The sequence below is a fragment of the Rhinolophus sinicus genome, linkage group LG01 (assembly GCF_036562045.2).
Source record: "Rhinolophus sinicus isolate RSC01 linkage group LG01, ASM3656204v1, whole genome shotgun sequence".
NCBI lineage: Eukaryota > Metazoa > Chordata > Mammalia > Chiroptera > Rhinolophidae > Rhinolophus > Rhinolophus sinicus.
This window is the reverse complement of record NC_133751.1, coordinates 176,443,700-176,468,046: the sequence shown is the minus strand read 5'-3', so window position 1 is coordinate 176,468,046 and position 24,347 is coordinate 176,443,700. Positions and strand designations below refer to the sequence as shown.

Below are 24,347 nucleotides of genomic sequence, written 5' to 3'. Positions count from 1 at the left end.
AGTTATTTGTATAATTCATTGCACAAATTATTACACTTGACTTTCAAATAAATGAATGTATCTCACATATTGAATCTTTATTTTTACAGAAAGGGTGATATGACTGTAAGAGGGTGAACCATGGTTATATATCTTAATAAATTTTCCAAGGCATTATTTTATATGGAGTAGTTATATGACTGCCTGATTTCCACTTATCTGTACTAATTACCTACAGCATACATAGACAACATAAATTCCCAGCTAATTCAGACTCCTCTTTTCATCCATTTAAAAGTTAGTCCATCCTTTCATAAAACCTACTTACCAGACCTCCTAACAAATAGACTGATTTGTAGATCAGTTCTCTGCCATCTCTTTTATTAATAGATATTAGTGAGTTATGAAATGTCTAAAAGCAATAATCTGAAGGAGACTGAGCAAGAGCAGAGGTCAGGAAATAGAGTAATATCCTTGGGCTAATCAAAGGTTGTTAGATGGATTGTATAATCAAGTAATCACAGGAATAATGGTTAAAATTAATAGTGAATCAATGAGTCTTTGGAAACTAAAATGCATGCTAGTTTTAGGAGAAACCTCAAAGATAGCATGTGGGCTTTGGTTACCATTGTTATGGAGCAATCGATGGAAGTTTGTAGAAGAGACCACACACACAGACCAGTTCAGTTTGGCCAATTTATGCTGAGCACCTAGTTTGTTGCTACTATGGGGATAAACAGGAGTAAGTCTTTATCCTGTGAGAGTTCTCAGTCTTGGAGGGAAGATATCACACAACAGTCTATGACAATAATGGCTCTGCCTGGAGCACTTGCTGTGCGTGGGCCAAGCATCATGCCTGCCTAGAGCTCTGTTTACTTACATGACCTTAACTTCGTTTATCAGTTTTCTAAGGTCGATATTATTATCTCCAATTTACAGAAGGGGAAGCAATATTTTTTCCCCTGCATGTTTATTGTGCTGCCTCTTAGCACAGTATGTTAAATGCCTTGCCAAGGACTTAGACTGGTGTCTGACCAGTGAAAGTCTAATCTTGGCTCTGCTGTGGGGTCTTGAGGAAATTTTTAATTTATTTGAGCCAGTTTTCTCATCTATAAAACGGAAATAACGATGTCTTACCTCAGCTCTGAGCTTCACTGTCAATATCCTCAGACAGCTTTCCTCTACCACTCCCAGGAATTTTATTCCCATCACTCCAATTACTTGATCCCGTTACCCTGTTTTAATTTTTTTATAGCCTTTATCACCATCTGAAATTATCTTATGTGACATTTGTTTACATGACTGTGTTGGCCTACCCACTTGAATGTAAGTTTCATAAAGGCAAGGACTGGGCCTTTCACGGTCACCCTTCTGTCCCCAGAATCTGGTTTGTGGCACACAGTCGGTATTCAATAAGTATTCTATGAATAGGAAGTGGTGTAGGCGACAGTTAATGGCGACAGAAAGGAGAAAATGACTGTACTTATGTTTAATGTCCTTGTGAACAATTCCACTATGTTCCCTTAGAAAGAAAAGAAAATCATGGAAAGCTTTGAATTATGCTGTTAAGGTAGGTTCAAAGGTTCAAATTTGTTTTTTTCTAATCATTACTGAAGTTTTGAAAATAGTTCAGTTCCATCATCCGGTACATGATAGTCCATCCTGACCTGAGCTGACCTTTCATAAATGGAGCAGGGAGGCCAATAGAACACACAGACACACAAAATGGCATCTTTCATACACGTGACTGTGAGAGATGCTGAGAAAAATCTATAACCAGAAATCACCTGAGTAGGTGTTTGGCCTTCACTTTCTCCCACAAGCATTAACCTCAGAGTGAATGACATGTCTTACTATGTCTACAAAAGCCACCTCCAGGCACCACTGACTTACTGTTTATCTTTCCCATTGTTTCAGGATTCTGAGAAGCGAACCCCGCTTCATGTGGCTGCTTTTCTGGGAGATGCAGAGATCATCGAACTCCTGATTCTTTCAGGTAAATACCAGCTGTACTTCAAGTCACTTGTAGATAAAAAGTTTAAATGATCAACTTACTAGATTGATTACTACAGTCAGCCCAAACAAAATTTCTTTTTTGTGCTCATGGAAGTTTATTTGATCAGTGATTTTTTTTTTTATCAGTAGATGAAAGACAGTGCAAGAAGCTGTTCTTGTTGAAAACTGACTTCTCCAGTAAAACTTTCATTTTGCTTTGAAAGTCTGATTCCTGTCTAATCAGGCCCAGTATTATAGATGAATTTAGTATATTTGGATATACTCAATTCAATATATTTGGATATCTTCTTACATTTTTCCGTTGTAAAAAAAGAATAAACAAGAAAACTGATTTCTTAAGATCTATATGAATACACACCAGTGTGTGTGTGTGTATTTACCTATATTTAAATTGCACTGCAAAACAATGCTCTGTTTTGTTTATGGATATATGACTGACTGTGTAATAGAAATATAAAAACGTGGAAGGAAAGGAAACATCAACTTCTGGATAGTGGTTACCTCTTAGAAAGCAGGTTGAGTGAGAGATATTTTCAGGGAAAGATGAAAAAGAGACTATAACTCTGTAAAATATTTTATTTTTTAAAATTAGAACAAATATGGCAAACAGTGTTAAATTTGATTTGTGTGAACACTGGTCCTCGTGATATTCTCTTTATTTTTCTGTGTATTTTAAGTATTTCATTCGATTTAAACCTACCAATGGTTTCAGTTTTGGAAACCTGTATGCTGATACAGCTCACCAAACAGGTTTCCAAAACCAGTATGCGCTTTCTCCCTTGAGTATTTGCTAGAAAAATCCCTGCACTGATCTGAGCATGTGCCTGTGTCTTAGTGTGGATTGTGTGCAGACCGGCTGGCTTTCTTCCCCCTCCTTTTTGTTTGGGAAGATTAAAATCTGGAGGAAATGCCTCTGCCCACAGACTATGCAAAAGACCTGTACTTTGTATGCAGTAGCAAAGGGAAACTAGAATTCTAAAGTAAGCTGCACAAAGGTAGGAGCTGATATATACGTTTAAGCAGATGTGGAGAACATTGTGGAAAAGAAACAAGAATTGTGTCAAGCTACACAAGGAAGATTCACATTGCCCTACTTTTGTTGTGTTCGTCTCCTTGAGATGGCTTTCCCCAGGAAACAGGTGTTCTGTGCCTTCTAACAGGTGTGCCCTGTGCTCCTGACAATCGCATGGAGCTTAGGTTAGATTTTGTGGGGCATTCCCTATGTTTTTGAGAACAGGCCTTCCTTCTGACAATTCTAAAGATATTCCAAGGCTATGCTCTAAACCACCATGTATTGTTTAGTGCTGGCACAGACTATGGCTAAGAGCCAGCACACACCTGGCCAGTTGTTCTAGCAATAGAAATTTGGCCCATGGAAAATTGTAGGCAGAAGTCAGTGGGGGTATAAAATAAAGAATCTTGTGCTATGACACCTAATAGTCCCTACTAGCTATACCCACCATCCAAATGTTGAAATAAGAGACATCTCAGAGAAATGTTGGCTTCACATATGGTACGAATTTAAAACTTTGTCTTAGAACCCCACGTTTGGCTTTTGTTTGGTTGGTTTTCTACATCTGCAAGGACAGGTTTTAATTCTGTAGCATGAAGTCGACCCACCTATTTTCCTCAGGTATCTTGGAGTTGGTGATTGAGAAACGTGGTTTCACATCACCTTCATGTGGGTGTGCAGTCCATCAGCCATTCTTAAATGTGCCATATTCAGTAGAGCCAGGAGAAGTTGTTCCATATATCTTGGTCTGTATGCCTCTTTGGTCTTAGAGTTACTGAGCTGTTAACCTCTCTAGAATAATTTCGGGTGGCGCATACTATGGAATTTTTCCTCCTCCCTCCATCAAATTAAGAAGACTTAGAGTAAGAGAGAACATTATAGAAATTCTTTAAAAAAATTTGCTCAACTGCAGAAGTTTAGGCAAACTCTTGGAATTCACACGGCTTTAATTTTCAATTTGTATATCATATTCCTAAAGAAATATTCTAAGAGTCTGATGATTTCATCTTTGAGCTTACATCTGGCAGCTGACCCTTTAGGGAATCCAACCAAACTGTTTTCTAACTTAATAATGAATGAGGTGCTAATGATTGGACAAATAATTTGGTCTTGCTGGAATAGCCCATTCCAGCTGTGTTCTCTATTGCTGTATTAACTTGCAGAGCGTAGTGCAACCCAAGCCTGCTAAATTCCTACTGACATTATCTCCTGTTAGCCAGGTGGATGGAGTCCTGAATGCCTCTGAGCACACAGGGAGGAACGTAGGCCTTGCAAATTTCCCCTTCTTATAACTGCCAGTCCAGATTCTGGCTTTATTCTGCCCCCCCCCCCCCCACAGCCCCTACTTTAGCTTCTGCTTGGGGACTGGTCTAGTTAGGCTTAAGGCAGAGAGAAGGAAAGGAGCTTGCTAGATCATTTGCCCAGAGACGTATGAATGAGATCGGTGTAAACCAATCAGTGGATAAGAGTTAAGAGACAAGGGTAGAGATATAGGAAACAGAGCACACAGAAAAGTGACCACAGTGACGGTACCATGTAGAGTAACTCTGGGGATGCACAAGGGTTAGAGAGTTCTGGGCTGAAGGAAGAAACCTGGAAGTACCCACCCTCTAACATGGGAGTGTTTGTGAGGTGTAAGTACTAATTAAAAATAATAAATGTAAATAAATAAATAAATAAATAAATAAATAAATAAATTTATTAGAACATAGGCCACCAAACAAATGGTATTCCTATAAAATTATTTCCTGTGATTTTTCGAAATGTGATTTCCCCTCCCAATGCAAATTGCCTCCAGAACTGTGGCAGGCCATGGTTTTCAGTTTCATGCATAACAAATATTCATCCTCTGAGGTTGGATTTTGTTGTTGTTGTTATCTTTTTTCTAGAAGTGAAAGAGGGGTGATTAAATCAGGCAATGATGATTTTGGCCCCCAATGCAGTGTGATTATAAAATGATGAGCCCCATTATCTGGTAGGTATGAAAACTGGCTCTAAAAGCAAGCCCAAGGGAGAGCTCTAAAAATGTTCCAAGCAATTGCCACATACATGGAATTATCATACACTCTTCCAAGGTCATTGCTTTGAAAGACAGTCTCCTGGGCTGTAATAAGATTTGGTCTGTTTGTTAAAAAAAATCAATAGCAAGCTGACTTCATTGTATTATAATAATATTTCATATGATTGTGTTCATAGTTGTTTATTTCTATAATTAAAAGCCAAACTTTGGATAAATCAGCCATAGGAATCAATTACTCTCTTTGCCCTATAAGATATTCCTGTCACTTGTCTACCATTTTTCTTTGTTCTACTTCTTTCTTGATGACAGGGCTAAGAGAACAGAAATATTGCCTCTGGAAAAGATGCTCAGAGTTCTTGTTACTCCTGATCACTATGAAAATGATATTAAGTGGTAATAGGGATAAGAGTTTTTTAAAAAATGCCCGTGATTTATAATCAGAGTATATGCCTGACAACTTTTAGTTGGGTCTGTGTTTCTGAAGAATCAGTATAGCCCTGCACTTTTAAAAAACATGTTTAAGCTTTAAAATGCTTTTGCCTTTAAATCATTAGACATGCAGACTCTGTGTCTGTCAGTGCACAATGGTGCCTGACAGGCAGGTAAATAACGTGGAGCTTCCTGTAGAAAAATCAGTTATAAATATTCAACTCAGAGCCAAAACCAGCTGACATCTCCCTCTGACATGTAAACAAGACTCTGGGAAGCGTTCGGAGGAAGAGGACGAGGAAGCCAGGAGCAGGGGATGACACTGATGAAATACTGCTCGGTCCTCATGCAGATAACTCTGCTTTTGTCATAATAATTCTGTTGTTCAGGGAGAGGAGGTTTTCCCGGCAGCTGCCTATTCAATCTTCTGGAGGAGGATGAGTGGAGGGATGGAGGACTTCAACAGGGACCGAAAGAAGCCACTTGCTAGGTTTCTAATTATCTTTTAACTCCTCAAGTGACTCCAAAGCTGCACGGAAACAGTGTTGGTATTGTTTGTTACACACAAGGGGTGTGTTGCTTTATGGTGCTCTGCGTCACTTTTCTCCTTGAAAGAATTTTAATATTAAAAGCCACATTTGGATCTACATAAAAATGAAAGTTTTCAGAATATATAAACAATAATAGTAATAACAATACAATGCAAGTGTGTAAATACAAATTATAAGAAAATACAATAATAGAAAAATAGGTGAGTGATCACTTCAGCAGCACATATACTAACATTGGAAAAACAGGGGAAATAGGAAAAAGAACATGAACAAGCAGTTCTCAGGGAAGGAATTGTAAATGGCCAGTAAACAAACATATTTGAAGACAACCAACCTCACTATTAAACAGGAAAGCACAAAAATGAGATACTGTTTTCTTCTAATCAGGTATGTAATATTTTAAACGACTGATAATATCCAGTTTGATGAGGAAGTGGGGAAAACTAAGTGGTCTTGTACACTGTGTGTGAGTAAATTGGCACACTTTGTAGGGTTGAGACTATGAAAACCAAAAGTGTGCATGACCTGTGACACAGTAAGCCCATTTCTAATTATCTGTCCTAGACAAATACCTACACGTTCGCATAAGGAGTCATTTTATGGATGTTCATAGCATCATTGTTTGAATAGTGAAATATTGGAAACAAGTGAAATATCCATCAATAGAGTGAATGTCTTAAAAAATGTGGCATTTATTTGTTGGAATTCATGTGGAAATGAAAAAGAATGGACTCATTCTCTAAGTATCAACATAGGTAGATAAGAAATATATATTGTTGAGTGAAACAAGGAGATTCAGGGTGTTATTACAATATGATACAGCATACTAAAAACATACTTATGAAACAATGCTATAGATTTTTAAAAATTATTCTATAATATTTTAAATATACAAAAATAATATTGTACTGACCACTTAGCTTAATTCTCTCGATTTTCTATGGGTACATATATTTGCACATGAAGGCATAAAAGAAACTGGAAGCATGTGTACCAAACTCAGAGCAATGGTTTTCTTCAGGGAGTAGGGAGAGTGCAGCATTGGGGATGATACTCAAGGGGACTTTACTTAAGTCTGTAATGATACTTTTCTTTTTTTAAGAAGAATTAATTCGTGTATTATTTGTGTGATCAAAACATGAAGAAAAATAGGTCTGTTGCTGTTCATTGTGTTAGGCAAATTTTCATCTCTTCAGTTCACACCAGCTCATTTGAGGAGATGTTGCTGAATTTCTCTTTTAACCAGAAAGCATCCTTCAGTTGGCAACTATTAATTTAGGTCTGGCCTGGGCTTAGAACTGTGCTAATGGCAGATGCCCCCCAGTCTTTATCTCTTAGTCCCTGATGCTGCTTTTAGAAATAGCAAGTGATTATTATATAGTGCTTACCATGTGCCCAAAAGTTATTTTCAGGGCTTTTGTGGTAGATCCTTCTAGAGACTATTCACTGTTCTTACAAAAATGGACTCATTCCATGTGTAATGTTTCAGTACTTGCTTTTTTCACATGACGATATTTTGTGGACATCTCTCCACATTATTAAGCATTCTTATAAAGCATCCCAGCTACATCGTATGGCTATACAATAAGTTATTTAACCCACTCTTCTTTGTCTAACAGCATAGTGGTTTCCAGTATTTTATGACAAACTTTTTGTAAAACATCCTTGAAGATTAGTCCTAATATTCACCCATAATTATTTCCTTTAGAAACATGTTGTAGAGCATAGACACACAAAGACAGAAATAGGTTGTATGTATGAGGTGGGGGAGAGAGGGAGAGGGAAAAAGGAGAAAGAGGGAGGGAGAAGAAAGAGAGGGAGATTGAAGATAAGATTCTGACATGCAGTGGCAAAAGCAGGTAGACACAGATCTGGGAATGTACTACACTCATAGACCATACCCTCGTCAGTATTCTGGTGGGCTGGCTGCAGAGGGAGCTACTGGGATGAGATACTTCGATTCAAACTGTGGTGATAACAAAGTGGCCTTTGGAGAGACAACAAAAGATGCCCTAAGACTCTAGATCTCTGCCACTTCTGTGGTCCTGCCTTTCCTGGGTGTGCTTACCTTGTCTCTGCTCTACAGCTGAGGATTCTACCCCTGGGATCAGCTGTAGTGATTGTGGAGAAAGGAGAGCAAAAGAAAACAACAACAAAGAGACCAGCAAGTAACATATTATTAACTTGAAAATTTCTTGTCAAATTGGACTGTACAACCATCAGCATCTTGCTACCATTCTCTTATTCACCTGGGGTGAGCCTTAGGAAAATCCTGGAAGATACTATATGGCTGGACCACTTTACATGGAAAGGATGGAAATGTCATTTTTACATCAAGGGCCACTAACTGAGAAAAAAATATTGTAAAAAGAAAAAAAAGCAACTTAATCCGCCTTCCCCCCATTTGTATTGAGAAACATAAAACTTTACATGTATTAGTTCTCTTAAAAATATTTTGTTAGTAAATATTTCAAATGTACGGAAAAATGTGAAAATTATAGAATTAATATACCCATGTACATCAAACTTTGCGAAACCAACGTTTCCATATTTTCTTTTTTTAAAGAAAATAAACCATTGAAGACACAGTTGCAGCCCGTGGGGTATAGGTATTCATCCTTTTTCCTCACCCTCCCTTCCTAAAGACAACAACTGTCCAGAATTTGTATGTTTTCTTTAGCCATATATACTTTTATTGTATGTCTGTGCTTCTATAAACAACATACAGAAATGTTTTTGTAAATTTAAAAACTTTGTGTAACTGTTAGTAGGCCATAGGTATTATTCTGCAAATTCATCTGTTCATTCAATATCATTTTTCAAGTGCATCTGTTTATGTATAGAACTTCAATCTGTTTATTTCATGACAGTGTAGCATTTCATTGTACAATTATATCACAGTATATTTATCCATTTTCCTCTTGATCAACATTTAGGACTCCAATTTCTTGCTGTTACAAACATGCTGCAGGGAACATACTTGTAGAAGTGTGAGACTTTCTCTGGGGTATATGATTGGGGTGGAATAACTGGGTGGTAGGGCACACACATTGTCAATTTTCCTAGGTAGAACCAAATTGCTTCCCAAAGGGAGCTGTACCAATTCACACTCCAACCATCTGTATTTAAGTCTTCCTGTTGCTCCATACTCTTACTAAATCTTGGCATTGTCACACTTTATAATTTTCACCAATTTGATAGGTGTGAAACAATATGTTAAAGTCACTTTCATTTGCTTCTCCCTAATGAATTTTGAGGAGCAGTATCTTTTCATGTGTCTTGCCATTTGAGTTCCTTCCTCTTTCATTAACTTTTTAAGTTTCTACACAAGCAATACAAAACTTACTCTGTCGAAGACTATAAATAATAAAATACGTATTTCTGTTCCATATTATTAGAACCAGTGTTTGGAACTAGGGAGAGAAAGATGTGATAGGAATTCTATGCTTCTCACTTCTTTGAGTCCTAGATTTAGAGGTGAATGAGACATTAGAATGGCTAACATTTTTCTAGTGCTTTGCAATTTACAGAATTGCAAAATAATCAAGTACATTTTATTCTTCCAACCACCCAGTAAAGTGGGTAGAAATTATTATTATTGTGTTGTTGTTAGCTCATTTTACAGATTAGTGGCTCTTCGTCACTGGGCCAGTAGGTGCTGAAGTCAGAACTCAAACCTAGGTCTTCTGACCGTGAATCCCACTGTCCTTCCTAGACCTCATTCGTTTCTCCCAGAGCATTTAGCCCAGGATTTCCTACTGCTGGGAGACAGGGATTTACTGCCTTTGATTCTTAGCATGTGCAAACTTATTTTATTTGGTGCTTATGGATGTAAGGGGCTTGAACTGTCTCAGGTAAACTGCCCAGATGGAGTTAGAGTTAAGGACTCAAGTAATTTTAAGCCTGATAAACTAAGCAACAATTTATCGGTGGTTCTCAACCTTGACAGCATATTATAATAACCCTGGGTACTGGGGAACTTATAAAAAAATACCTGTGCCCCGTTTCAAACCAATAAAATCAGAATGGGGGGAGAGGAGACATTTTATGTCTTTGTTTTAGGGATTATGATGTTCTTGTTTTCTATAATTGATATTGTTGATGGTATTCGTTCTTCAGTTAAAGAGAAAAAAGTGTAAATTCTATGATTTATTTCCTTTTAGTTACTGCTATAAACTAAATTTCTAGCTCACTTTTACCCATGAAAGTCTTTTTTTTTTTTTCAATCCAAGTTTTCTGTTTTTTAGCTGTCAGCTGGCTTTGGCCTCACAGAGATTATTAGTCAGCCCCTGCTTCCACTTGACTCACTTTCTTGGCTCTTGTGCCAAGGCACCGCCTTTGTACTTCCTCCCCTCTGCCTTACTTTCTAGTTTCTTTGATTCATCCTTCACTCTTCTTCCTCAACAAGCTTCCTTCCTTGTTGTCTAAGGCTAAAATAGTCTCATCTTATTATATCTACAAAGGTATAAGATGTATATATTTTATCTTCCTCTTTTGCAGCTCTTTTATAAAACTTTCCATATCTGACCAGAAGATTGATCAAAACCCTAAACCTTTTCCAAAAGGAAGTTCATATTGGGTGTTTCATCAGTTAAATTATAGACTTGGTGCATTTGCACTGTGGAGAGGGTGTCGTAGAAGGAGGCATATTCTGCTTTCCTTGAATCCGTTCCTACAGTTTTTGCTGCATGATGGTGATGTGACCCCCAGAGAGTAGAGCATGAGACACATCCCTGAGTGCGAGCTGGTTCTGGCTCATGTGGAAGTCTGTCTGCCTACCCCATGCTGTGAGAGAGCCATAGGCTCCATGTTGTGTCTGTGCAAAAGCTCTGTGGAAGCTGGCTTCTTCTTACCAAAACATCTGGCTATTCCCAGAGAAATAATTGTGATTCCTAGATAAAATAGATTTCTGCTAATCCCCTCAGCCCAGATGAAATCTCATCAGAACTCAGCTTCACAAGATTTGTTTGAAACTTAACTGGTCTTTAGTATACATTTGTTGGAAGACTGCTCATGCTGACAGTTTGCCAAGAAAAGTACTGTGTGCCCTGTGACATAAATAATGACTAAACATATATGATTATATGTTATATTCAGGATTATACATTATCTTCAGGAACACACACACACACACACACACACACACACACACATGCACACATACCTGAAAAGTACTTCATTTTTCAGAACCTACTTTTTCATAGTCCTAGAGACGCTCAGTCTTCTTACAGCTGTATCTCCTACCCAGTGAGACACTGTATGTCTTATCTGCTCTTGACCCAATTCTCATAACATTTTCAGCTCCTGATTTTGCTCCTTCTACTAGTGTACTGGGTGTCTCCTCCTACCTGGTTGCTAGAAAGCACATGGCTGATACAAAGAAAAAAAACAAAACAAAATGTGGTGCTTGTAGCAGGCAAATGAGAGTGCATGATACCGCATTTGATATAACATCAACAGAACTTCCCCTGACTGCCTTATGTCTCTAACTCATGCTGTTTGGTTCCAGGCGCCCGTGTAAATGCCAAGGACAACATGTGGCTGACCCCACTGCACCGGGCTGTTGCCTCCAGAAGTGAAGTGAGTGATTATCTTATTTTCCCTAGCACCTCCAGTCCCTAGAAAGAGAAAAAAACGCTTTCTGCTGAATTGGGGAGGGATTCTCACTGGTGAGCAAAAGGCTTTTAGTTCTAATGCAAGAGGTTTACCTTTTAAAATTGAATAGCTGTTTATTTGAGTACATCCTGCATGCCATCTATGGTGCTGGGAGGGGGTGCCTGGGGTAGTCCCAGATGGGTGGTGTGACCCTTGACTTCAGTGAGTTCTCAGACTGGAGGGGGAAGCAAACAGGTAAGCAGATCAGTACACTATCATAACTGGATTGGAGGAGGAAGCAAATAACTGCTTGAATAGAGGAAGTCTTCCAAGAAGAGATGTCAATTGAGCTGACCCTTAGAGGATGAGTAGGGATTTACCAGGCCAAGAGAAGTAGGGAGGGCCAAGGCAGGGGCATAAACATGCTAGAGGACCAGAGGCACGGAAGTGAATGAATGGCGGGTTCAACTGGAGGGTTCAGCTGGAACACGGGGTGTAGAGGAAGGTAAGTCTCATAGTAGAGGTTCTGGTTAAATGCAGAGGGCTGGGTGTCCTCTGAGCAGGGTGGGGTTGGGGGTGGTCACAGCAGAGATAAATGTGAACCTGGCAGGACTTGGAACCTTGTGAGGTGAGGTGGAAAAGAAGCCCCTGGATGGATGGTGATGCCATTAACTGAGAAAGCAGAGGCAGAAGAGCAGGGGCCAGGAAGTTAATCAGCTCTGTTTGAACATGCCGAGTTTGGCAAACATGTCACTGGAATGTAAGCTCCCTGAGGGCAGGTATCTGTATTATGTTCCCTGAGGTATCCTCATACTACATTGTAAGTCTGGTACATTGTAGTTGCTCAAGAAAGAATTTATTTTTGAATGCTGGAAATTCGGGTGAAGATGGCTAATGGATTACCATTTTTATGCAGGTCTAGAACTAAGAACAAAGAGGAATGCGGGGAGGGGTGGCAGGGAACCCTAGAGAATGTGAGCCTTGAAGCCTGGTCAGAGGGCATGTCCACCATCTAGGGATACAAGAGGCTCTAACGGTGGAGGTACTTCACATGGATTATTAGTCTTTGCAGCTGTTTTACCAAAGGAAGCTTCTCCTCTGCTACTGGAGAAGGTGATGTTCTCCAAGTACACTGAAGAGCAAGAGGTGTTGCTGAGAATGCATACACCGATGTTACAGGTGCCGCTGCTTGTCATCAGTGTCAGCTTTTCCTCTTTGGAACTCTCTGGAAATTTCACAGTATATTTGGTAGATGATAGTTAGCTTAATGCCATAATCTTCCTTCCCGTGCTGTGTGATTTGGGTAGTTTTTATGAGATTGGTTGTATTGTCTTTCCAAATAGCCCATATGGAATGAGGGAGACGTATGATCTTAAATTGCCTAGCTCTGATCATGGGGAATTCACTCTTTTTACGGTTCCACATTTCAGTTCTGTTTTACCTGGGAAAGCTTGTTCAATGGGCTGCTTGAGTTTGTACAACCAGTTTCATGAAACCAGCTCCTTCACACAGGTATTTTTCCTCATCTTTTAATACTATTTGATCTTTGGTAAACTAGAAAAAAAATTAAAAATCAAGTATCTTTTGAAAAATACGGGTTTGTTTCCTCTTTTAACAAGAATCAGGTCTTTCTAGTTCAGAAAAACATTTACTAAACACTTCCTATATACCAGGCACTGTGCTTGCTGATGGAGTTACAGCAAAAAATAAGACACATGGCCTTGTCCTCAGGAAGCATGTAGTCTAGTGGGACAGAAAGACACAAAAGCAGATGATTTTAGTGCTATGTTACTTTTCCCAAGTGATCGCGACCTTTTTGGCTCAACTAGCTGCAAAGGCTTCAATCCTCAAAATATCCGTTTTCCATCAACCATCAGCCTGCCTTCTTTACATATTTTTAGTGTGTTTGAATTCAGTCAACCCAGGATGGATCAACCTTTATATCTGAGAAAGGCATTTGTTGCTTTTCTAAGGAATCAATTCTCTTGCAGCTTTGCTGGACAAAAAAAGGTTTTTGCAGGTGTTTCTTGCAAGGAAAGAAATAAAATGCAAACAGGCCCTGAGCTGTGAATAATCAGCGTCATCTATAAACTTGCAAAAGAGGATACCTTCATATTAATATCTGTCACAGCAAGTTGAAAAGTTTCTGATGAAAATTGAAGTGTCTGTAACCATTGTTCGAAATGACTGCGGACATCTAAACTCCAAAGCACATCGCTCTGCTGTGGAAGTCCTAAATTCAGATTTCCCTTTTTTGAATTCGATCCTGTTGCCATTACTCTTATGCTACACCCCCACACTCCCTTCAAATAATAGCTCAGGAGAGGGAAGAAGACTTGAGGGGTAAAGAACAGAGAAGGTTTTGCTCTGGGATTGTGGAATTTGGCTTTTAGCACTTCCCAAAGGGGCTACGTGTGTTCAGCATGTGTCTATTGCTTGGATTGATAAGCACTGAGATTACTTACATGAAAAGGTATTAACAAAAATTTCTTCATTGAAAGGCTTATAAACTCTATCTTGTCCTCAAAGCCTCTTTCTTCTAAAGTGTAGGTAAATTGATCTCACAGGGTTCAGTGTTCAATCAGGGAAGCAGAATCACCATGAGAGATATAGAATAAGCTATTTACTATAGTAATTAGACATTACATAATTGTACAAGCTACTGAAGAAGTTTACTTCAGACTGTCACCTTGGCTTCTGTGTGGACTCTAAGTCACTGTAGGCGAGCAGGATCTACAGTTGGTAAGAAAATCTGGACATGAAATGGGGGAGAACAGAACCCCTATCTGTCTCTAAAATGCCTCAACATCATGGGCGTGGGTGACTTGCAGAAGGAGCTGCATGCTTTACCTCTGAGCTTGCACATACCTGGCCCAAGAATGGGAGAAGCTGAAGAAGATACAATTGGATCTGAAGAAGCATCAACCCAGTACTGCCCTATGCCAACACATTGATCCGGCTGGTCAGTGACATCATGCATAAGCTATAATATTACCTGGCAGCCAACACACCAGTCAGTCTGTGGTTTCATTTATGCCTTCCAAAACTCATGCAGATTACTTTTATGGCCAACCCTAAATGGAACAATACAGGGAGGGAATTCTGGGAAATGTAGTTCAACTTGACACAATACAAAACTACCATTGAAATCGTTATTCTATTTTAATTAAAAGGATCTTCTAGACAGTAAGTTCCTTGAAATGAGTGCCACACCTATTGCTTGTCATTGTATTTTTAGCATCTAGCTTGCTCAGTAAACAATTGTTTTTTGAGTGATTCGTTAAAGACTGGGGTCTCAACTATGTTAACATGATTCTCTGTGCAACTGCTAACATTGACCTAGTATAAACCACAGAGAATGTTTGTGGTAATCATCTTCCGTGCATGCAAGATAAACTGACTTGAAGCTTGTTAAGGGAGTGTGGCATTAGAAGCCAGTTAGACACTGGAACCTGCAAAATCAGGAGGAGTTTTAAAATTGCATCAGTATAAGTCAAAGATATCAGTGCAAGTCAAAATTTCTGAGCCTTCTTTCTACCCCTGCACATTTTATGTTCAGATTTCAGTGCCTGGAAAGTTCGTTGCTAAATTCATTTCCTGAGCCTGTTATAACAATAAGAGTATCAGATCATTATATTGTTTAAACGTCCACCCATGCCTGACATCATAAAAGCTCCCCTGCAGACAAGGACGTAGATCAAGACACAGTCATATCCCTTAAAATCATCCAACATAAGTTGGGTTCTGGAAATAAACCTTCAAGACTTATTTGGTACTGACCAGGCTGTGTTGTGTGCTTCCTTCTAGGCCCAATCCCACATCCTCCTCCCACCTTTACCTCTCCCACATCTGGGATTCCCAAGAAGGAAACAGACAAACAGATGATTAGAGCCAAACAGCATTGTCTCCTATTGATTCACTCATGCCCCCTCTAACTACTTCCATGGCTGTGAAGAAAAGAAGATAGTCTCCTACCAAAATATTAGGGAAATATATTTTGCAGTTCTAGGTAACATAGATGAGCAGGATTTGGGGCTTCCAGGAAGAATTTTCTGAAGTGTCATGGTGAATTGTTTCATATTGTTTCCTCTGTTTAGCTTACTCTTGTATTTTTGTTTTTCTTTCTTGGAAACGAGCAGAAAGGAATTAAATGCATACAAACCTGGACAGTTTAATGCATGTTTATGGAAGCCCAGTTGATGGAAGGCTCTGTTAAGTGCTATAGAGGCCTTGAGAGAGTGCAAAGTGAGGCTTCCGGACATGGTATTTAGGGCAGACAGCCTGCGTTCAAATGCAGCTGGCCTCTCACACAGTTCATTTTCTTCTATAAAGAACTGATGGTAGCACCAAAGGAGAATTGCTGGAGCTTTCACTTCCCTCTTCTAGAGGCTATCTTTTGGTTAGAAAAGTTAAAAATGGTTGTATCTTGTCTGCGGGGTAGAATGGAGGATGTGTCCAAATATATATTGTCATGATGAACATTTTTTGAGCATGCCCTTTCTGTGCGGTATTCAATTTTAACCTCGGAATCACTCTTTGTGATTGATACTGTTATTAATCCTAGTTTAGGAAATGTTATCTCAGAAAAGTTAAGTGACGAGCCTAGGACACTACAGCCAGTAAATGGAGGAGAGTGTAACTAGAGAACCTGCCCTTTTACCCATCATGCTCTACTGCTTCCTTCCAATCACAAGAGAATCTTGATGGATTCTGTTCCAACCAATAAAATGGGTATATGCTTGTGTCTGTACAGATAGAAGTCCCAATGGGAATAAAGATGTTTCCCAGAGCTGAGCAGGATAAGTATTTTATAGCTTAAATTTTAAAAACTCATGCTTTCCCCTTTCCTCTAAAAAAATTTTTTTTTTCATTATTGTGGGCTAAATTATTGTAGGCAGGAGAATTGAGAAAATTATATGGGACACTAGGATGTTATTCTTTCTTTCAACTATCTTTATGATTTAAAAAGATGGCCACATAGAGAACATAGATCCTACCTGGAATAGGAAGAAAGTGAGCATTTTATAACCTGTTAGGCTGTAGATGAGTGTTACTCAGGTTTAGTGTGCATTCAGGACATCTGGGTGCTTGTTAAAAGCACCTGTTCTAGAACCTCACCCGCAGGATTCTGATAAGGCCTGTGGTTGGGCTCAGAAATCAGCATTTTGAAAAGAAGATTCTGGTGCATGTGGTCTACATACTACACTTTGAGACCTGAGATTGAAGGTTGGGAACACTTTAGTATCTGGCCTTCCCGTTGTTCAAAGCCAGCGCTTCTTGAATAATTTCCTTTGAATTCTTTCCTATCCCAAAGTCTTCAGCGAGCCCCCTTTGTATTACTAGTTCTTAGAATAACTGTACTCTAATAATAATTACAATAATAAAGGTGGAGTTTAGTTTAATAATGGGGACTTCTATAGGAATAATCTGATTAATTGAACAACTTAGTTGGGCACCGATTTACACAATTCTTACAGAATATGAAATTGCTATAAGCAATAGAGGAGGAAAGCCCCAGTGATTTAAGTAATAGAGTAAATGCCTTCAGGACTTGAGTGCAGCCTCAGGGATGTCACCCCACAGTAAATGCCTTGTTAATACTTGCATATCGTTTACTTAGAGAGTTTGCTAATGATTATACTAATATTTTTATTCTACCCATAGTGTATATTGAATATACACTATGTGCAAGGCATCTGCCGGGCTTTGTAAAGCACAGAAAATTGTGTAAGACTCAGACCCTGGCCTAAAGCAACTTGCAGTTTATGGAATTTGACATTGCTTATGCCTGCAAGGACTCTGTATTCATAAACAATTACTTTTCCATGAGTAATTTATGGCCACTTAAAAGCAATGCACATTCAAGAGTAAAAAAAAACAAATATTAGGGGTGACAGTTTAAAAGGACACATGCTTCCTATTTCTTCTCATCTCTTCCATGTGCCACAGTGTATGTTTCTACTTCTTATTACAGGGTCAGAGTGGCCTTTTGTGAAAAGAGAAAGTCATAAAAAGTAGAAATAAAGTGACTGCAAGCGCTTTCTCCAATTCCTTCTCATGTGACATCCTATGACAGTTCCTCTCTATTTCTATGTCTTATATAGGACAGCCTACTATGGGGTATAACACAACAAGGCCTATAGTCAGTCCTAACGCTGAATATTAACTGGCTGATATCTCCACTCAGGAGAAATGCTGGAATCCTCACATATGCTGGTTCAATAAAAAAAATAATAAAAACTTGGATCACTGCATAGTATGTATAAATGTCTAACCACTATGCTGTACACCTGAAACTAATATAAAATAATATTGAATGTCAACTGTAACTGGAAAAAAAATAATAATAAAGACACAAATTGGTAAGCTTATCACACATTAAAAAAATAAATCTGCTAGTAAAGAAAAAAAAAAAAAGAAATGGAGGCTTTGAAGGGGCCCTACTAATAGTGTGGTTTGAGTAATGACTTCTGGTCCAGGCCCTTGGGCTTTTGTCTTACCTGCCAGAAGAACAAACATTCAGAAACTGTTTAGCAAACATTCAGCAATTTGATAGAGTAATTTCATGACTCCAAAATTTAATAATAAAATAATTGAGTTTTTAATTTGTGTTTCTTTATCTTTTTAAATTTTGTTATTCTACTAGTTCCTTTTATTGTATTTATAAAAGTATTGGCTCATGATGATTTGGAATGAGAATTTAAAAAAAAAAACTGGTCCTTCATCACAGATAGTTTGAGAAATACTGTGTAAGAAACATTTCTTGATGCAGAAAGGGTTCAACTTCCTTCCTTCACATTAGTTTCTTTTTTTCACCTTGTACATTTTTGTCAGTGCAAATGCCTAGATACTAGTTTTTTTTAGCCAATGTGATAACAGGAAAAAAGAGACTTATTTTGAGTATAAATATCATTAAATCCCTACATAGCCATTAAATTATTCTCTTTTAAAACCACATTGAAGTGCTTCCAAGATTAAGCATTTGAAAGAGAAAGACAGTTTTAAAAACGAAAGTTGTCTTTTTAAACCACAGCTTTGTTTTTGCCAAAATATAATATTAAATTTCTATTAAGTGTATGAAGCCAATTTGGCAGGCTAAAACTTCAGAGGTGAAACATATAAATAACTAAGGAGAATTAACATGTAAAAGTATCTATGTCAGTGTGCTGGCTGATACTGTCTACTGAGCAAGATCTCTCCTAGTAGAATATGCAGGAGCCCTTAGGTCAGCCAGACAGACTAACAGATCGTTGCCCTGAACTTCAGAAGGGGTCAGACCACTGCTAATATCCTGTATGTCTGTGAATTTGAGTCCACAACCATTTTAGACTACTTCTGTTTTCATATGCAAGAGTTAACCCTTAGAAATTAAGAACCCTTCCTTTGTACATGAAGGATTCTTGACAGAGTCCTTTCTTGTCAAGTAAGATGAAAACTAGGTAATTCTTTACATAAGCAGATATAGAGATAAAAATGAAGAATGGCAAAGTTAAAACATATTGTAAAAGCAGAGAAATAAAAGTAATGGTTATTCTAGGTGTCCTTGAACTGTCCAAGTAAGTGATGGTATGACAGACAAATATGGTGAAATTGGTACTCACGTGGGAATTGCCTAAAGTTCACATGAAAATAGTTTTATTAGAGACGCTACCTACTTCTTTTTTCTCCCACCTGATTAATTAACTTGAACCTTTTCCCTCTCTAATTTTTTAGGTGTAACGCAAATGTTGGTCAGGGACACCTTGCCTTCTAAACAGATAGGACTGGCTGGAAACTACACGCTACATCTTGTGCAAAGTCTCATATTCCCAACAATTCCAAAGAATTCTCAGAGATTTAACTTTTTGGTTGCCTAGCTCCAAAAGCCTGCTTTTGCTTCCTTCGTTTGGTTTATGCTTCACCTTTCCCCTCTTCCCTCTTGGCCTGCTGACTCTGTTCACACCCAGATGTCCACCTCTGCTCTGCGGTGCAGGGCCCATGTCCTCTCTCCTCTCTCTGCCATTGCCTTTCCTTCCTTCCGAGCTCCAAATCTTCTCACTCTGTTATACAGAGCAATGCAGCTCTGTACATCTCCCTCCCAAATTCACTATAGCCCACCACTGCATAGCAAGGAGCGAACACGGAGGCTTCTGACTCTTTGAATGGGACCTGCCCTCCTTAGATGACTATTTGGACTTAAAACAGTAATTTCTTTTTATGCTGGTACATTTTATTTTAACCAGGTTTGATAATTTTCAGTTTGCAGTAATTTAAATAAGGAGCTAGACTGGGGGGCGGGGGGGGGGGGTCTGTAAACTTTTCCCATAAAGGGCAAGAGAGTAAATATTGGGGGTGCCAAAAACATAGATACACATGATTTGTATTCCTCTTTTGTTATTGGTATATATTGAGTATTACAATTTTAATACAGTTTTCCTTTCTTTAAAATGCGTATACATTTTTTTTTGGCACCCTCTATATTTTAAGCTTTGATGGCTGCATATGGTCTCTGTCACAAATATTCAACTCTGCTGTTATAATTTGAAAGCAGACATAGGTAATGTATAAACAAATGAATGAGGCTGTGTTCCAATAAGACTTGGACAGAAACAGATCAAAATTGTCTGTGATTAAAATATTTTTAGAAGTACTGCCTATTTAAGAATACAGGTTTTTTCCCCCCTTACAGTCTCCACAAGTGATTATTTATATATAATCTACAACTGGCATGTAAATATATATTTTCTTTGCTTAGCCTATTGGCTTTGGGTGAAATGCAAATCATTTCTACATATTCATTTAAAAGAAGGGGCTTTCGAAGGCAATATCTCATTTGTCTAGTCTGAGTAAAAGTAATCACATTTTGCACATTTTGTTACCTTTAAAAAACAAATTTTTAATGATTTCATTGATCTTATCTCCAAATAGTATCAATTCGTGAAGTGTCCCTGTATATTTTCTGCTTTGTTAGTCTACCATGAATTTATATAATATTTAATGCAAAGCAGGAATCTGCACAAGTACAATAAAATCACACACAAGGCAAAGGTATTAAAGTGACAGTATGTATTATTATTTAGCTGTAAATGTGTGAAAAGGATACTATAACATTTTTCTACATTATTGCTTTGAGATGGTTGTCTCCAACCTTTTTGGCCATATATCTGCAAAACTTTTTCAGCATGCATCTTCAAAACATGTATCTCATTTGTTTATAAATTATATATAGGAGCTACTATCATTAGCTAATATTTCAAGGCACGATATACTGAGGGTGAGACTTTGCATTTATCATAGTCTTATAGAACCAAGGTAGATAATAGACTTCAGATGATGTTCCTCTGTTTTGGCCAAGCTCTTGTCAGATCTGATTAAATTTGTCATTACTTTTACCTTGTAATATAGGTGATAGAAAGCTCTTACTAGGAGAAGAAAAGTCAGCTCTGTGACTTACACATTATTTATGTGGGTTCCTTGCATAAATCTTGCTCATTGTAGGATGCTTTTAGTTTAAGGGTACATATTATAATCTGTAAATTGACATGACAGGCCCATCATTGTTCAGTGCACTCAAGGCGAATGAATGGAGAGGGCAAGCCCACCCCCTCAGCACTGTGGAAGCCACTTTCTTCCCCTGAGGGCATCTCGGGTATTGTGAGGCCATATCCTCGGTGGAGCTGGCTCAGGGCACAGTGCCAACCCAGAAGCTGAATACCAGCTAAAAGGCTTTCATTTTTAAAGAAAATAAATATAAATGGAGGTTCCAATATTTTCTTCCCACATCACAATAAATTGTCTGTGCATCTACATAAACCACAATATTTATGAAACCAAAGTTGATAAAAATGTTTTTCATATTTAAATCTTATGCTCATATTGTGATTTAGCTCTTCTTTTGTTTATTTTTTGTTCACAAAGCTAGTTTTTAGGATAGAGCCTGGATAGTGTTTCTTTCAGTGTTCTATAATTCTAGCAGTGTTTTTGCGCAGTAGGTGAACATAAATAATACATGTACACACGTTTCGCTCTAAAATGGTCTCAAGGAATGTTTAGTAATCATTACTTTATTGTCAGTCTTGCTGAGGAGGGATGGCATATATATGTATCCTCTTGCAGATAATATTAACAAATTGTTTTCTTGGGCCCTATCAGATTATTGCCGTTTATATTTGTGGCATCTAAATGGAGTCACACTATTTATTTAAACTGTATTCTCTAATTTGCGCAGTTAATTTCTTTTTGCTCTCATTCTGCTGTCCAAGTTAGTCATTCATCTCAGTATGTTGCTACAAGTGATTTCATTTCATCATTTTTTTCATCATTTTATTTCATCATTTTATTCTCTGATAAAAGTGTTAATTTGGGGCACTTTTTTTTGGGCATCATCATTTTTATTTCATCATTTGAATCTCTGATAAAAGTGTTAATTTGGGGCACTTTTATATAACTGCATGATAAAGTAGATTAGGCAGTCCAGGCCTGTGGGATTAATGTGGACAGAGGTGAGTGCTTGGTCCATGAAAGGTGGCAGGGGTATGGCACTGATGCCTTTCATTGGTTCATTGATGCCACATTGACAAGTTGTCCATAAGGAGCCCCACTTACTGCTCCCAGGATGTCTCTAGAACTCAAGAGAGACAACCAATAGTCATTCCCTTCTCTAGAGAAGCTATATCATTCACTTGGTTGAACAGAAGAGTGTCCTCGATCCTGGCTGCGTAACCAATCCAGGGAGCTTTACAGAAATCCTGTGGCCAGTTACAGTTTCTGGGGCGGGACCCAGCATCTGTATTTTTAAGGGCTCCCCTGATGATTTATCGCACAGCAGACGTTGAGAGTTATAATACAAGAGGCTAACAAGCTGATTAGGTCAATAGAAGAAAAATAAAAAGTGGGAGGCCCAGTAAACATGAAGGAATTCGATAGAAGAAGGGGAAACTACCCTGTTATAACAAGGAAAGGCTGGGGAAAAGATGGAACAATTTTGTAGCTTCAAATTGAGGTAGTAACGTGCATCCTCTTCCCTTGACTGCTTATGGATCACACTGTGAAGGTTAAGATGTTGGCTGAGAGAACCAAAGACTTATGAATTGATCCAGGAGTGTCTGAAGGGCTTTGAGCCCTTTGGTGTTGGAAGGAGACTTACAAACAAACGCTTCTAACTTAGATGATCTTTGAGGGCCTTTTGGCGGATGGATATTTCACCCTGGTATACACACTTGCACAAGTGCTCTCATTTGGCCAAAAATACCTTATGAGGAGTCCATATATTTATACTTAGAAGATTTATTTGGTTTTGGAGATGTGCCAGGGCTGTCAGCCTAACAAAGGAAAAAAGTGAATCCGTTTGACTCTGTGCCACTCAGTGGATCTTTATCACATATTGGCTTGCTTGTCGCAGAAGAATGTCCACCTGGAGCCAGCCTGTGAGGGCAGGAAGCCTTCCCTTTCCGTAGTTCCGGGGTATGGTGAAGCATCTTCCATCCAACAAATATTGTTTGCCAGTGACCCTTGCGAACTCTGCTTTTATTGTAGGAAGCAGTACAAGTATTGATTAAGCACTCGGCTGATGTCAATGCAAGGGACAAGAACTGGCAGACGCCCCTCCACGTGGCAGCAGCCAATAAGGCTGTCAAGTGTGCAGAAGTGATCATTCCCCTGCTGAGCAGCGTCAATGTCTCCGACCGAGGGGGGCGCACAGCCTTGCACCACGCTGCTCTGAACGGCCATGTGGAGGTGGGTGTCCTCCCCACAGACCCTCCCTCTTAGCTCCACGTGGAACCTAATCGTATTGCTGGGACTTTTAAAGAATGTGGTGATAATATTTGTAACGCCAAACCTTAGGCAACTGTCTTTTTAAATTTAGAGCCCCAGTGAATTCGACAAAGCTGTCACCTGTCTTTTTCCTCTGATACACGTGCCACAGAGTTGCCTGTGACGTCATCTTCCTACTTTATTTGAACTCCCGATCTCTGACCTGCCTTTAGATTTGATACTGATTGGCTTCTCACCAGCAGGTGGTGAGGGGCCCTCCCCATTGCAGAGTGTACACTTGATTTCATTGTTGGTTATCTTTCAGATGGTCAATTTACTCTTGGCCAAAGGGGCAAACATCAATGCATTCGACAAGAAGGACCGGCGTGCTCTGCACTGGGCAGCATATATGGGTAAGGATTCCATGAATGGAAAGCACAGCGCGGACAACCATAATTAAAGAAATCACAGGTTTCTCATTGACCATCTAGGTTTTCTGTTCGACAAGTCTGACTTCTTTTCAAACTTGGGATTCAATTGAATTTAAGATTTAGTCCATTTTACTGGCATGCGTCCAACACTCTAGTTGGGCAGTTGCTTTGTCAGAGATTTTATTGCTCCTAAAAAGAGAAGAGGGAATTAATCATGGCTTGGACCTCATCGAATGGGTTTCAATCTGGATTGGAAAGCTGCACAAATTGTGCTTATTTTAAGTTGTTGTGGCAGCAAGGTAAGGTGTTTAAAATGAAACAGGACTGGCTAGCAAATCAAGGACATAAATTCCATTTGTCTTTTTGTTTATAAATATTTTTGAAAGAAAGAAAAAGGAAGAATGGATGGTCAACCCTCTGACTGCCGTGTAGGTTGAGGTGACCAGAGTCAGCATGGATTTTCCTGCTTCTCCACTGCCAACAAAGCTAGGACTTGCAGTCCTCGCTTCTGACAGCGTGGATGGGGGAGATGAAGGAAGAAGTTACATTTCTACATTTTTCACTTTGGTTGGCACCAGTAC

General features: G+C 38.8%; 1 protein-coding gene across 1 annotated transcript in view; it reads left to right on the top strand.

The window, feature by feature from the left end:
• The window catches only part of ANKRD44 (ankyrin repeat domain 44), a 180,263-nt gene that overhangs the window by 35,033 nt on the left and 120,883 nt on the right, over nucleotides 1-24,347 (top strand). The window contains exons 2-5 of the mRNA XM_074330331.1: nucleotides 1,897-1,975; nucleotides 11,517-11,587; nucleotides 23,117-23,317; nucleotides 23,661-23,748. Of these exons, the coding sequence (XP_074186432.1) occupies nucleotides 1,897-1,975; nucleotides 11,517-11,587; nucleotides 23,117-23,317; nucleotides 23,661-23,748 (439 nt within the window). The remainder of the gene's footprint in view (nucleotides 1-1,896; nucleotides 1,976-11,516; nucleotides 11,588-23,116; nucleotides 23,318-23,660; nucleotides 23,749-24,347) is intronic.